The 13137-nt window shown below is 35.9% G+C and overlaps 1 protein-coding gene across 4 annotated transcripts in view; it reads right to left on the reverse strand.

Annotated features, from left to right (window-relative positions):
* Positions 1-13137, reverse strand: part of RNPC3 (RNA binding region (RNP1, RRM) containing 3) — a 31505-nt gene that overhangs the window by 7395 nt on the left and 10973 nt on the right. For all 4 annotated transcript variants that reach the window (XR_011649609.1, XR_011649610.1, XM_071217214.1 and 1 more), the window contains exons 6-9: positions 12437-12505; positions 6606-6748; positions 3712-3834; positions 2450-2601 (exon numbers count right to left, since the gene is read on the reverse strand). Coding sequence is in view for 2 of the 4 variants with exons in the window: in XM_071217214.1 (XP_071073315.1) it covers positions 2450-2601; positions 3712-3834; positions 6606-6748; positions 12437-12505 (487 nt within the window). In the remaining 2 variants the exon portion in view is untranslated. The remainder of the gene's footprint in view (positions 1-2449; positions 2602-3711; positions 3835-6605; positions 6749-12436; positions 12506-13137) is intronic.

Consider the following 13137-nt stretch of genomic DNA (forward strand, 5'->3'; position numbering starts at 1 on the left):
ATCTTATGAAAACGTTCAGTAGGTAGATAGATATGTGTGTGTTTTAGAGACAATAAAAAATCAGTATTTTGCTGTAAACTATTAATTCACTATAAACTATTAATAATTGCATAAACAAAAAAATAATTAAAGAAATGTGATATAATTATCAAAGGTATTCAGCTAATGGGATATGATAATTCAAGATTATATAATGTGTATAAAGACTTAAAAATGTTCATCAGAATATTGTGAAAACAACCTTCACAGAGATGATTAAAAGACTAAAACCAGCATATTAAATGGGAAGTAATAAACATCATAAAATAAGACACTTCAATTTGGGTATGCTTTAAAAAAACAAAACCAAAAAAAAAAAACCCCAAAACCCTCCACATCCTAATTCTGAGCCTAAAAGAAGTAAATAAAAACAAATGCTTGAACATTTAATAAATTACTTATTCAAGTTGGAAAATTCAAAAACATTGTCATTTTTAAATTTTAGACAACATATAGCATGAATCTTAGCATCAGCAACAACTAAACTGATTTTAGGTAAGAGGGTTGGGAAGGCTAGGGTTAAATATTCACTGGAACATTCTAGTTATACTACCTAAAAAAACCTCTAAAGGATACTAAGATGACAAAAAGCTATGAAAATGATGCAATTAATATGGCATATTTAAGGTTGTAATACCTCTTCATAATGTAGAAAAACCACTGTACAAACAGATCTCTTATGGCCTGAAAGCATCAGTAACAAGAAAAACTTTTAAAACTGTTTCTAGTTATTTCATCGCTACTACTTCGTTGCAGAATAAGATGACTGTCCTCCCTCTCATACAGGTAAAGTTCTTAAGTAAAAATAAAAACGTGTGTCAAAGAGATATAAGACAAGAAAAACTTAAAAAAGAAAAATATAAATAAATAGTGTTTACGAAGGAGTTATCTGAAAAGGCAATGCATTCTCATTGTAAAGACAGGAATTAAAACCAGTTTTTCACTCACTACATCTGCAATACTTACTAGAATGCTATTCTATAGTCATACAAGTTTTTCAAGATATATGTATAAAGAAGCACACTCCAGTATTTTCTGTAATGGTAAAAAAAAACCTTAACTTCTATCAACAGGGTATGATTAACGATTGATATAACTATACTGTGGAGTACCATTCAACCATAAAAATGTGAGCTGATATTGAGTAAACGGTGAATTGGGAAGAAGATGTGGCTAAACAGATAGAACGTCTGCCTACCATTTCGGAGGTCAAAGGGTTCAAAACCCAGGCCCTCCTGGCTTGTGTGGTGAGCTGGCCCATGCAGAGTACTGCTGCTGCTGCACACAAGGAGTGCCGGTCCACGCAGGGATGCCCCCATGTAAGGGTGCTCGCTATGCAAGAAGTGGCCCCCGCGCAAGGAGAGCCACCCCACATGAAACCACAGCCTGCCCAGGAACGGTGCCACACATACACGGAAAGCTAATGTAGCAAGATGACGCAACAAAAGAGACACAGATCCCCAGTGTCGCCTGATGAGAATACAAGCGGACACAGAAGAACATATAGCAAATGGACACAGAAAGCAGACAACGGGGTGGGGGGCGGGAATCAATCAATCAATCTTTAAAACAAACAAAATAAAAAAAAACCATGACACTCATTTAAAAAAAGAAATGAGAACATAAAATGTGTTTCTATGTGTATAATATAAGGTATGGAAAAATTTTATATTTACACTAATATTTGGTTACCTCTAGGTAGGGGAATGGGGAGGGGAAGAGCTTTGGAGTGTTAACTTTAAAAACCTTTTACTTTATATGCTTCTGTTTTTATTACATTTTCTATATGCTTGTATTATTTCTGAAATTAAAAAAAGATTTAAGGAACAAAGGAACACCGTTCTAATATAATGTCGTTAATATCTAAAAAAAGAATAAAATATACCTTTAATTTCAATACATTATCTTTAAACTTAAGAATAGTATTTTTGGTAAACATCTTTCATGTTTTTTGGATAAAAAAATATTTACATGAAATTTACAACTTACAGGATAGGCATACCGCTTATGTCCCAACCAATTACACTAAGAAAACCATAATATATAACATTAAATAAGCTATGAAAAATTAAGCCAAAAAAAGAAACTCCTCTATTATAATTTTAAGTAGTTACATCAGGAAAACTTTGCATTGAATTTAATCCTAGAGTTTATTAATAATGAAAGGGAATAGGGGTAATTTTGCCATTTAACATTCATTTCATATTATGAAGTTAAATAGAGATATTATTGAATGATATTGAGGAAGAACCTGATTGCTTATTTTAAATATAGTTCTTGCATATTTTAAATATAGTTCGTGTATATACTAAAATACAGAAACTTTATACAAAAAAAAAACAATTCTGACACAAAAAGCTGGTTGAAAAGAATTTTTACATAACATATAAAAGAACCAAAATATCCTTACCACAATTTTGTTCCTCACAATTTTGCTCCTTCTCTAAATCTTTCTTAAATGCAGCTGGCATGTCGGTAGATATATGGAATTCAATTTTTTTATTCCCTACCGGTTGTGGTTGGTCAAATACATCTGAAGGTAACAGCACTGGATGTACATTACTGTTTAAGTACAGACATAGCATTAGTTTACAATTGTAAACAAAATCCTGAGTAAAAATTATTTCAAATTTAAGTATAAAAAAACTAACACTGATAGCTCACGCTACACTATAGAAATTGCACAAAGAATTGTCAGTAAACTCTAACAATGTAGGTACTACATTTCTTAACAGACTGCGATCTCTTTTCTAAAAGCCCTACAATTCTTAGTCTATATATTTTTGTCATGTATTATAATTGCCAATAATTGCATTAATAATTCGTGCATTTGGTTTACTGCCTTTAAGACAATTCATTAACTGCAAAGATGTCAGTAAGCTTTGGAAGCATGCTCCAAACCACACACGGTATTTAGCAGAGCACCCTGCCACCCATTCCATGAATACTAAAGGGAACTGTGATGGCTCATGTGTGCCATGCTTTGAGGTATGTATTTTAATCTGGTACTTAGCAGTCAAAAAATGTTTAATAATAGGAACTAGAGCTAGGAGGAATTAATATAATTCATATAAACATCCTGATGATGCCACTGTCAAAACTATATATGCAGGAGGAAAAGCAGATAAATGAGAGAAAGATACATGAGTTTTGTTTTGGATAATATTTTAAGTGTCTATGAGATATTTTGAGTATGCAAACAGGAAGCTGGAAATCATGATTTTAGGTCTCAGCAGAGAAGTTAAATCTAGAAAAAGAGATTTGTTTCAAAAGCTGAAATCATGAAAATGAGTGAGATTAACATGGAAGATAAATAAATGAACAGAAAAAGACCATGCACAGAAGCATATGAAACCTAATATTAAAATAGCAGAGATGAAGAAGAGGTTTCAAAATTGAAAGGAAGGAAGGAATAAAGAAAGGCAGGTAATAAGGTGGGAGATTAAAAAAAAGAGAATGGTAATGTAAAATTAATCCTAGACAATCTTCAGGCCTGGGTAGTAAACAGTATCAAATGCTGATTAAGAGAACTATAAATACTTGCAAATTTGGCAAATGGAAGCCACCAGTGAACCAAATAGACTTATAAGAAACACCAAATTGAGGAACGAGTTAAACACGTAACAAAGTATATACAGACAACCCTTACATCATAATCCAAAACAAAATTACCTGTTCAAAGCAGAAGGTGTATTCAACATATCTTTTATTTTTCGTTTTTTTCTCACATGGTGCTGCTTTACTGTTTTTGGTCTTTTGGGCTGAAGATTTGCTAGTTCCATTAGTTTGGTCATTCTACATTGGGAGGAGGGAAGGTAAAAAAAGACTTCCTTACCTGAAGTACAGCTATTTACCACTGTATCTGTTATTTGGGCCTATACAAAAATTTATGAACTGATTTTTGTGGCATAAATATCTTCTAAGCCATCAATTAAGATTTAATCAGGGAAGCAGATTTGGCTCAACAGATAAGAGCGCGTCTGCCTACTACATGGGAGGCCCAGGGTTAAAACCTAGGGCCTCCTGACCCATGTGATGAGCCGGCCCAAGCGCAGCGCTAATGTGCACAAGGAGCTAATGTGCACAAGGAGTGCCGTGCCACACAGGGGTGTCCCCCGCATAGGGGAGCCCCATGCATAAGGAGTGCACCCTGTAAGGAGAGCCGCCCCCCACAAAAAAGCGCAGCCTGTCCAGGAGTGGTGCTGCACACACTGAGAGCTGATGCAGCAAGATGATGCAACAGAGACGCAGATTCCTGGTGCGGCTGACAAGAATACAAGAGGACAAAGAGAACACACAGTGAATGGACAGAAAGAACAGACAACGGGGGGTGGGGGGGGAAGGGGAGGGAAATAAATAATAAATCTTTAAAAAAAAAAGATTTCATCAATTTAACAAAAACTCAAATTCTAAATCTCTTTCCTTAAATTTCATCTTACCTTAAAGAATTAGGAATTTAATTCATTGCAATTCAGCAAGTTTCAAAGATAAGTTTCATTATAAACATTACTGTTGCCCAAATATCTGGCCTTCCTGCAAAATGGCTGAACAGGATAGATACACTAAACAATCTCCATAACTTCATTATTCTTTTCTTGACTGATTCAAAAAGACCTTATAAACACAACTTCTTTTGATTCATATTCTAATTAAAGACAGACTGAAGTATTTTTTTTTTCTTTAAAAATATCTGGAATATAATGTGGTAAGTTAATTATATAAACAAGATAATTTACTTGAAAATAAAAGTTTTAAATACTGTACTGAAATAGTCAATAAATAACATTTAAGGAGTGACAGGTGGTATCATGTACAGCTGTATCAAAACATAAGAGTATTTAGAGTGGATCCTATCTAGGCATTTTTGTGTACCTTCCACAGGATCAGGCATAGTATTTCCACAGAACAAGAGGTAAAAACCTTTAGTCACAGCTCTATCTCCCCAAGGTTACACTTGTGAAATTTAAAAGTAAAATATACACACACACACAAATATATAAATAAACCTAGGTGCAAGGGTGGGGGTGTGAAGAGAAGAAAGAGGTTGGGCAAAATAAGTTTAAACCTTTTTTTTTTCAAGTGGGGAAAAATGAAAACATGTTATAAATTTTTAATGTCTCTTAACAACCATGGTTCACCAAAATTTTAATGATCAAATCCAGTTATACAAAGCAGGTCTGTTTTCATAAATTGTTCACCCAAAGCATGCCACACTTCTTTAACAGTGACTGGCATATATTAGGTAATCAACGAATACTGGCTGAATAAAAAAATATGTACCATTTATTTTACAATTCCAGAAAAAATAGAGAAGCATGTAGTTTGTGAGAAATCTGTAACCAGAGGTGGGTTCATACAAATATGATTTGTTCTCACGATTTAATATAAATTACAGCAATTCCACACTATATCCATAGAAATCTAAATAACTAAACAATGTAAAATAAAAGGTTGTTGCCAATTTACATACGGCATGTTGAATTTCTATAAAGTAAAGTTCACAGAGGTTAAATAACTAGTCCCGTGCATTACTTTACTGACCATAATTTAGCAACAAGAGTTACCTTGAATCAGGAATTGCCGGCCATCCTTGCTAAATGTCTCCATACAAGACAGATTTGTCTATTTACCCCCCTTTTTAAGTTTCAGCCCCACCTAAACTTTGATTTTAACTCCTTCCCTGGAAAGAGAATATATATTGAGCCACTACTTAAGTGTACAACGACTCGATAATGGTCAAATTATTGTTGAATATTTGTATATGCTACCCGGTCTCTGCTTGGGCACTAACTCATGTCAACCATTTCTTTTGTACCTGATTCTTTTGTGCACAGTTAACCAATATTCCCACCATATGTCCCATACCAATCATTTAGGCTAGGGATTGGTAAATTACAGCCCAAGGATCACATATGGCCAGCTGTTTTCACACAGAGAACTTTACTGAAACAATGCCACACCCATTCATTTAGATACTATCTATGTCTGCTTTCATACAAAAGCTGAACTGAGTAGTTATAGCAGAGACCACCGACCTACAAGTAAGAAATAAAAAATTAAAAAATTACTATTGCATCCAAAGTATTTGCCAGCTCCTGTTCTGGTTATGCCATGGATTATATACCTGGACATTAACAACTTACTGCTGTTTACCAGAATCTATAAATAAAACATATAGTCAAAAACAACGAATAAATAACAATAACTTATCTGCAGAAGTTATTGTGAATAGTTTAACATAAAAACTTACAGAATCACTCTAGAAATTATTTTGATGGAATACAATCCAGGAGAACAAGCTATGAAAATATGAATAATTTATAATATCATAATCATCTAAAAATAATGCATAATAGAAAAACATTCCCTTAGGTCTTGTTATCTAATCAAAATCTTAATCTACAGCTACTACATATGCTTGAGTGGCTGAGGTCTGGGCACAGACAAATTCTAATGACCCCAAATTATTAATAATTATATGCAAAGTTTAAGAAGAACAAGAGAGTTCCTTTCCCTCAATCTATGTTTCTTGGATTCTAAACAAATTATTTTTTGATAATACAAACCTCTGTCGGTCCTCATCATCACTGCTTTCATATTCTGATTCTTTACTAGATAATTCCTCATCCTCATCTGGCAAAGGAGGATCCTCAGGTGGCTGAGGAGATACAGGTGGAAGAGGTGCATGCACTGGGATATAGTCTTCATACTAATTAAAAGAACAAAAAAAATGTTGTATCAGTCTATGACTTTTACAGTAAAGGCAAAACATTTCCAATCAGATACTTGATTCTCATCTCTCTCTACACCATGACATTCTCTCATACATTCAACACACATTTAGACTACATATGCTGTGGCAGACTGCCTGCAAAATGACAAAACTTGTTTCTTCTTCCTTGGCCCCCAGCTGGACTAAATTTCTAAATCTCCCTTTGCAGTCACAGTTAGTCATGTAACTGAGTTCTAGCCAATGGAATCTGAGCTTAAAAAACTATCACAAACAATCCTTTCTTCCTTCCAAGCCAGGCTGCATGTTGGTGCCCTCATCAACCTGGAAAGGCACATTTTGAATACAATTCAGATCTTCTGAATGACTAAGCAGACCAGAACATCGCTCTGCCCTACTTTTGAATGGACCTGACATGATCAAGAAATAAAATATTACGTTAAGCTACTAAGAATTTGAGGTTTACATGTTAACGACAGCTGGAATAACCTTAAATAACCCCCTGAAACATGCCAGACATTGGATAGGTGCTGGCATGACAAAAATGATTTATGAAGAAGGAAACAGTAGGAAGGCGGTGGAGTAAGGAGCTCCTAGAGTTGGCTACTGCCATAGGGAAGTTAGTAAACACCCAGAGGTATCTGGAGATAAGTACCTGTTTGGGGGCTCCAGGAGACCAGAAGAGCATCCTGTAAAATCCTTAAAGGAATGGCAGGAGGAGACTGCCCATTTGCAGAGAAGATTCATAAGCACAGTGCTCCACGCGCTAGAGGTCGGTGCCCATCCTCCACTGCAGGGACAAGCCGCCTCAGGAGCTGTTCCGCGGCTGGAACTGAAAGCTCCACTTCCCCAAAACAGGGGAGGAAGAGACAGCTGGGCACCAACTTCAGCTACTGATGAGTAAATTCAGCAGGCTAAAGTATAATCCTGAGAACAACTAAAGTTTGAGCCTGTCCAAGCCAGAAAGAGGCCGGTAGCTGACATCTTCACTCTGCACCTGGCAAGAGCAGAAGCGGGGCAGACTGAAAACCAGAGCTGGCGGGGACCAGCTTCTTTACATCCAGGTCAGATTGCAACTCTAGACTAGGCTCCAATGTCACCTCCAGCAGGCAGGAAGCTGCGGGGACCTGAGCCAGCCTCTCCGGGAAATCACTGGCCAATCCGCGGAAGCCGGTGATGATCCTACTCTCGTGGCATGAGCCTCCCCAGGAGTTGTTCCATGGTTGGAATTGGAAGCTCCATTTCCCAAAAATGGGGGAGAAGAAGATGGTTGGCTGCCGATTTTGGCTACTGATTGGTAGACTTAGCTAAGACATAACCCTGGGAACAGCTGCGTTATGAAATCTGCCCAAGTCGGAAAGAGGTTGGTGGCCACCATTTTGGCTCCACCCACAGCCTGAGGAAAGACAGGACCTAAAATCACTGTAACAAAAGAAACCAGTTTCTTTTACCTGGATCAGCCTGCAGCCCTAGACTAGGCTTCAGCCAGAAATCTGGCAGGGAGGAGGCTGGCGGGCCCTGCACCAGTCTATTCAGGTAACTGCAGGTACCTCTGGCTGGCACAGACTGAAAACTGGAAGTCTACCAGGGCAATTATGGTCATCATGGACCTGCACTGCACAGACTGCTACCCATACCTGCAGCTCCATCCCTGTCCCAGGCAGGGGAAAAGGGATATGAAGCTTCATCAGTCTCTCTGGGCAACTACAGGTCTAGGCTTGCATGACTTGGATTATTCCACATAGCTGTGACTCTGTCCCTATCCCTGGCAAAGGAGAAAGTTGAGAGACATTTCATTGGTCCCTGGGGCAATAAGGGCAGCTTGAGCCTCCACAGCTCATAGCACCAATTACAACCTTGGCTCCTACTGTACAACCAGCAAGGGAGAAAGGGCAGGAAGCCCTAAATTAGAGAAAAACTTCACCCAAAATAAATACACTATACTCCAGATGCCAAGACACCAACAAAAAATTACAATCCACACCAAGAAACAGGAAGCTATGGCCCAGTTAAAGGAACAAGATAAGCCTCCAGATGACATAAAGGAGTTGAGACAACTAATCACAGATGTTCAAACAAATCTCCTTAATAAACTCAATGAGATGGTTAAAGAGATTAAGGGCATTGACAACACCGGATGAGCACAAAAAAGAATTTGAAAGCACACAGAAAAAAAGCAGATCTTATGGGAATGAAAGGTGTAATAAATGAAATTTTAAAAAAAACAACACTGGAGTCTTATAATAGCAGATTTGAGGAGGCAGAAGGACTGGTAAGCTTGAAGAAATGGCCTCTGAAAGTGAACATACAAAAGAACAGATGAAGAAAAGAATGGAAAAATTTGAACAAGGTCTTAGGGAAATAAATGACAGAAAAAGGCATGCAAACATACGTGTCATCGGTGTCCCAGAAGAGGAAGAGAAGGGACAAGGGGCAGAAGGAATATTTGAAGAATAATGGTAGAAAATCTCCCAACCCTATTGAAGGGCATAGATATCCATGTCCAAGAAGCACAACATACTCCAATCCAAAAAAAATCCAAATAGACCAACTTCAAGACACATACTCATCAGAATGTCAAAGGCCAAAGACTAAGAGAGAATTCTGAGAGCAGCAAGAGTAAAGCAATGTATAACATATAAAAGATATCCAAAAAGATTAAATGCTGATTTTTTACCAGAAACTATGGAGGTAAGACAACAGTGGTCTGATATATTTAAGATACTACAAAAAAAAAAAAAAACCTTTCAGCCAAGAATCTTATATCCAGCAAGACTGTCTTTAAAAAATGAGGGTGAGATTAGAATATTTGCAGATATACAGAAACTGAGAGAATTTCTAAGCAAGAGACCAGATTTTCAGGAAATACTAACAGGTATGCTAGAGCCTGAAAAGAGAAGACAGGAGAGAGGGGCCTGGAAGAAAGTCTAGAAATGAAAATTATATCAATAAAAGTAACTAAAAGTATCAAAAGAATGGTGAAAATAAAATATGACAGATAAAACCAAATAGTCAGGAATAAACTTAACCAACGATGTCAAGCTCTTGTATTCAGAAAACTGCAACTCAATGTTGAAAGAAATAAAAAAAGCCCTAAATAACTAGAAGAACATTTCATGCTCATGGGTTGGAAGGCTAAATATCATTAAGATGTCAATTCTACTCAAATTGATATACAGATTCAATGCAATGCCGATAATTCCATCAGCATTAAAGAAAAAAAAATTGAAAACAGGATCATCAAATTTATTTGGAAGGATAAAGGGCCCTGAATAGCTGGAACAACATAACAAGGAAAAGCAAACCCTCATCTCCAGACTTTAAATCATATCACCTAGCTATAGTGGTAAAAACAGCATGGGACTGGCATAAATACACACATAGACCAGTGGAACCAAACTGATGGTTTAGAAACAGACGCTCACATTTATGGTTAAGTGATTTTTGACTAACTTGTCAAACCCATACAGCTCGGGCAGAAAAGTTCATTCAACAAATGGTGCTGAAAGAATCGGATATCCATAGCCGAAAGGAGGAAAGAGGACCCTTATCTCACACCTTACCTGAAAATTAACTCAAAATAGATCAAAAATATAAAAATAAAAAAATGATAAAATTTCTAGAAGAAATTATCTTCAAGACCTGGTGGTGGATGGTGGATTCTTAAAGGAGAGAAGAGGAGGACTACTGATGTTTAATAGATGTAGAAGTTTTAATTAGTTTTACCGTAACAGTGTGGAAATGTAGAGTGGATGGTAACCCATAGTAACAAACAGCTAATTTATAAATGGGGATGTGGCTGAAAATGGTGGTTTACGTATATAAATGCTAATTGACAGAATGCTAGAGAATAATCCAGGAACTGAACAGCACAGTAAACCAAGAGGTTGATGAGAATTGTGGTTGATGGTACAGATGCAAGAGTATCCTTTGTGAGCTAGAGCAAATGTATATCGCTACTGTAGGGTGTTGGGAATGTGGAGAAGCATAGGAAAAATACAGCTGGAGTGACCTATGGACTGTGGTTAGCAGAAATAATATAATATTCTTGCATCTTTGCAAAAGATGTACTGTGTTGATAATGAGTCAGTATGGAAAATGTGAGCCAAATGTACACTATGGACATGGTAACAATCAGATGATATTATCTTATCTGCAGCAAATGTTCCACCAACTGTGTGGTGTGTTCATGGAAGGATGCTGTTTGGGAATTCTGCACATGTGCAAGATTGTTTTATAAGTTTACAACTTCTATCATAAAAATATATTTAAAAAATAATAGGGTGGGTTGGGGGAAAAACACACCAAATATAAGATAAGGACTATGTTTAGTAGTAAGATTTTGAAAATATTCTTTCATAATTTGTAACAAACATCTCATGACAATGCAAGGTGTTGATGTATGGGACCCCTGTATTATGTTACGCATGTTTGCTCTGTAAGCTCACAACTTATACATTTGTTTATGTATGTTCATATATAAATGATATAAATCTAATAATAATAGAGTTGGTTGGGGGAAAAATACTTTGTTTAGTAGTAATAATTTGACAGTGCTCTTTAATCATTAGCTAAAAATGTTTAACAACAATGCAAGTTGTTGGTGGTAGGGTGAGTTGAGAGTCCTGTATAATATTATATATGTTTGTTTTGTAAGTTCACAATTATTATTATATACTTACTGTTTATGTAAAAAAAGAAAAGAAAAAATACCTGAGCTAAGTTGCATCTACAAATCTTGGAAATCTCAATGCCAGTACTGACAAATATCCTGACAAGTAAATACTACACTCATTCAGTAAAGAAAAAACAAACAAACAAACAAAACACAGAGAAAGAGAAAGCCACAGGAGCAAAAAGAAATCAAGAGAACCCTGAAGAGAAGGGAAAATACCAGCAGATGAAGCAAGGCATGTGGCAGAGGCATGTGGCAGAGGAGCCAAAGATTGCCGGTAGCAGTTATTTGGGAAGAAATCATTGCCTTGATGATGCCTTGATTTGGACATTTGCATGACTTCAAACTGTAAGCTAGTGAATTCCTATTATTTAAAATAAAGCCATTTCATGGTATCTGCTTTGAGCAGCCTAGGAAACTGAAAAAATTTATTTATGAAACTAATAGGATCTACATTAGAAAAGCAGTCAACACCTTAAAGCAATTTCTTTTTTACTTATATGTTAGCGCTTGAAATAATTTTCATTCCTATTAACTATAAAAGTTCGAAGAGGACTACAACAAAATACAATTATTCATGAGTAGACAGACAACCTAAATTACTGATGGATTTGCATAGCAAATTCTAGTAAAAATATTGGCAACCTTTCTTGTCTTCTACAAATGCTCTGTTTGTGACAAAACCAGAACAATGGAGTTTTTAGATAATTAGTTAAGTGTAATTATAGTATAAGATGGCACAATACTCTAGGCCAAAGGGTTGAACAACAGCACTGGCAGAAATGATGGCCTCTATGACCAAAAGCATCTCTTTCATATTCTGCTCTCCCTAACTTTCAGACCTCTACTATTATTATCATGTTAACTTTAGATTTGTTCCTTATTTTCAGTGAGCATCAGAGGTTGCTGGGACAATACTTGTATAATTTAGCCTCAATAATTTCCTTAGGATGAGAAATTTGGGATTTTGGAATTTCTAGGAGCTTTCTTACCATCGGAGGTCGTGCAGTAATTGGTCCAAAAGGTGTGGGCAAATTCATTTTATTCATAAGATGAAGCACCTTCAAGGGATAAAACATTTAAAATCATACAGTATAAAATGATGATTCAACTAACATCTTATACTTTATGTACTAAATGTGTCACAATAGTACTATTGATTTATTTAGTGCAAGGGAGGACCCATTTCTTGCCTTTACACTTCCAGGATGAGACTAAAGTAAGTTACTGGTATAACTCAGAAGATTAGCTTTCCTAAATGTTTGTCATTTCTACAGACAACATCCCCACTACTTAGACTAATGCAATGGAAAAAATAATGAAATGTTTTTATGTATTTTTCTCTGACGCTTATATAAAATTATGAAACACAGAACTACATATTCTCATTACCAACATTTTCACCCACTTGCTGTGAGGTCCACTATGTCTTTTCCTTTAAAAAAAAGTTCTATGTTAAAGGTATAGACTAATGTAACAAAGAATCACCAGAAATTGAATTTTCCCATTAGCTTGTTTATTAGTATTCATTTACATCATAGTTTATAAAAGCTTTTACATGAAAGAAGGATTATTTATTTCCTTTAAAATACTTTAAAATCATTTTTGCCTTTATGGAATTAACCTGATTAATATTATTTTAAGTATGACCATGAGCACGGAAAATAATGTATAAATCTATACAAGCACTTGC

Source organism: Dasypus novemcinctus, chromosome 9 (genome assembly GCF_030445035.2).
Source record: "Dasypus novemcinctus isolate mDasNov1 chromosome 9, mDasNov1.1.hap2, whole genome shotgun sequence".
NCBI lineage: Eukaryota > Metazoa > Chordata > Mammalia > Cingulata > Dasypodidae > Dasypus > Dasypus novemcinctus.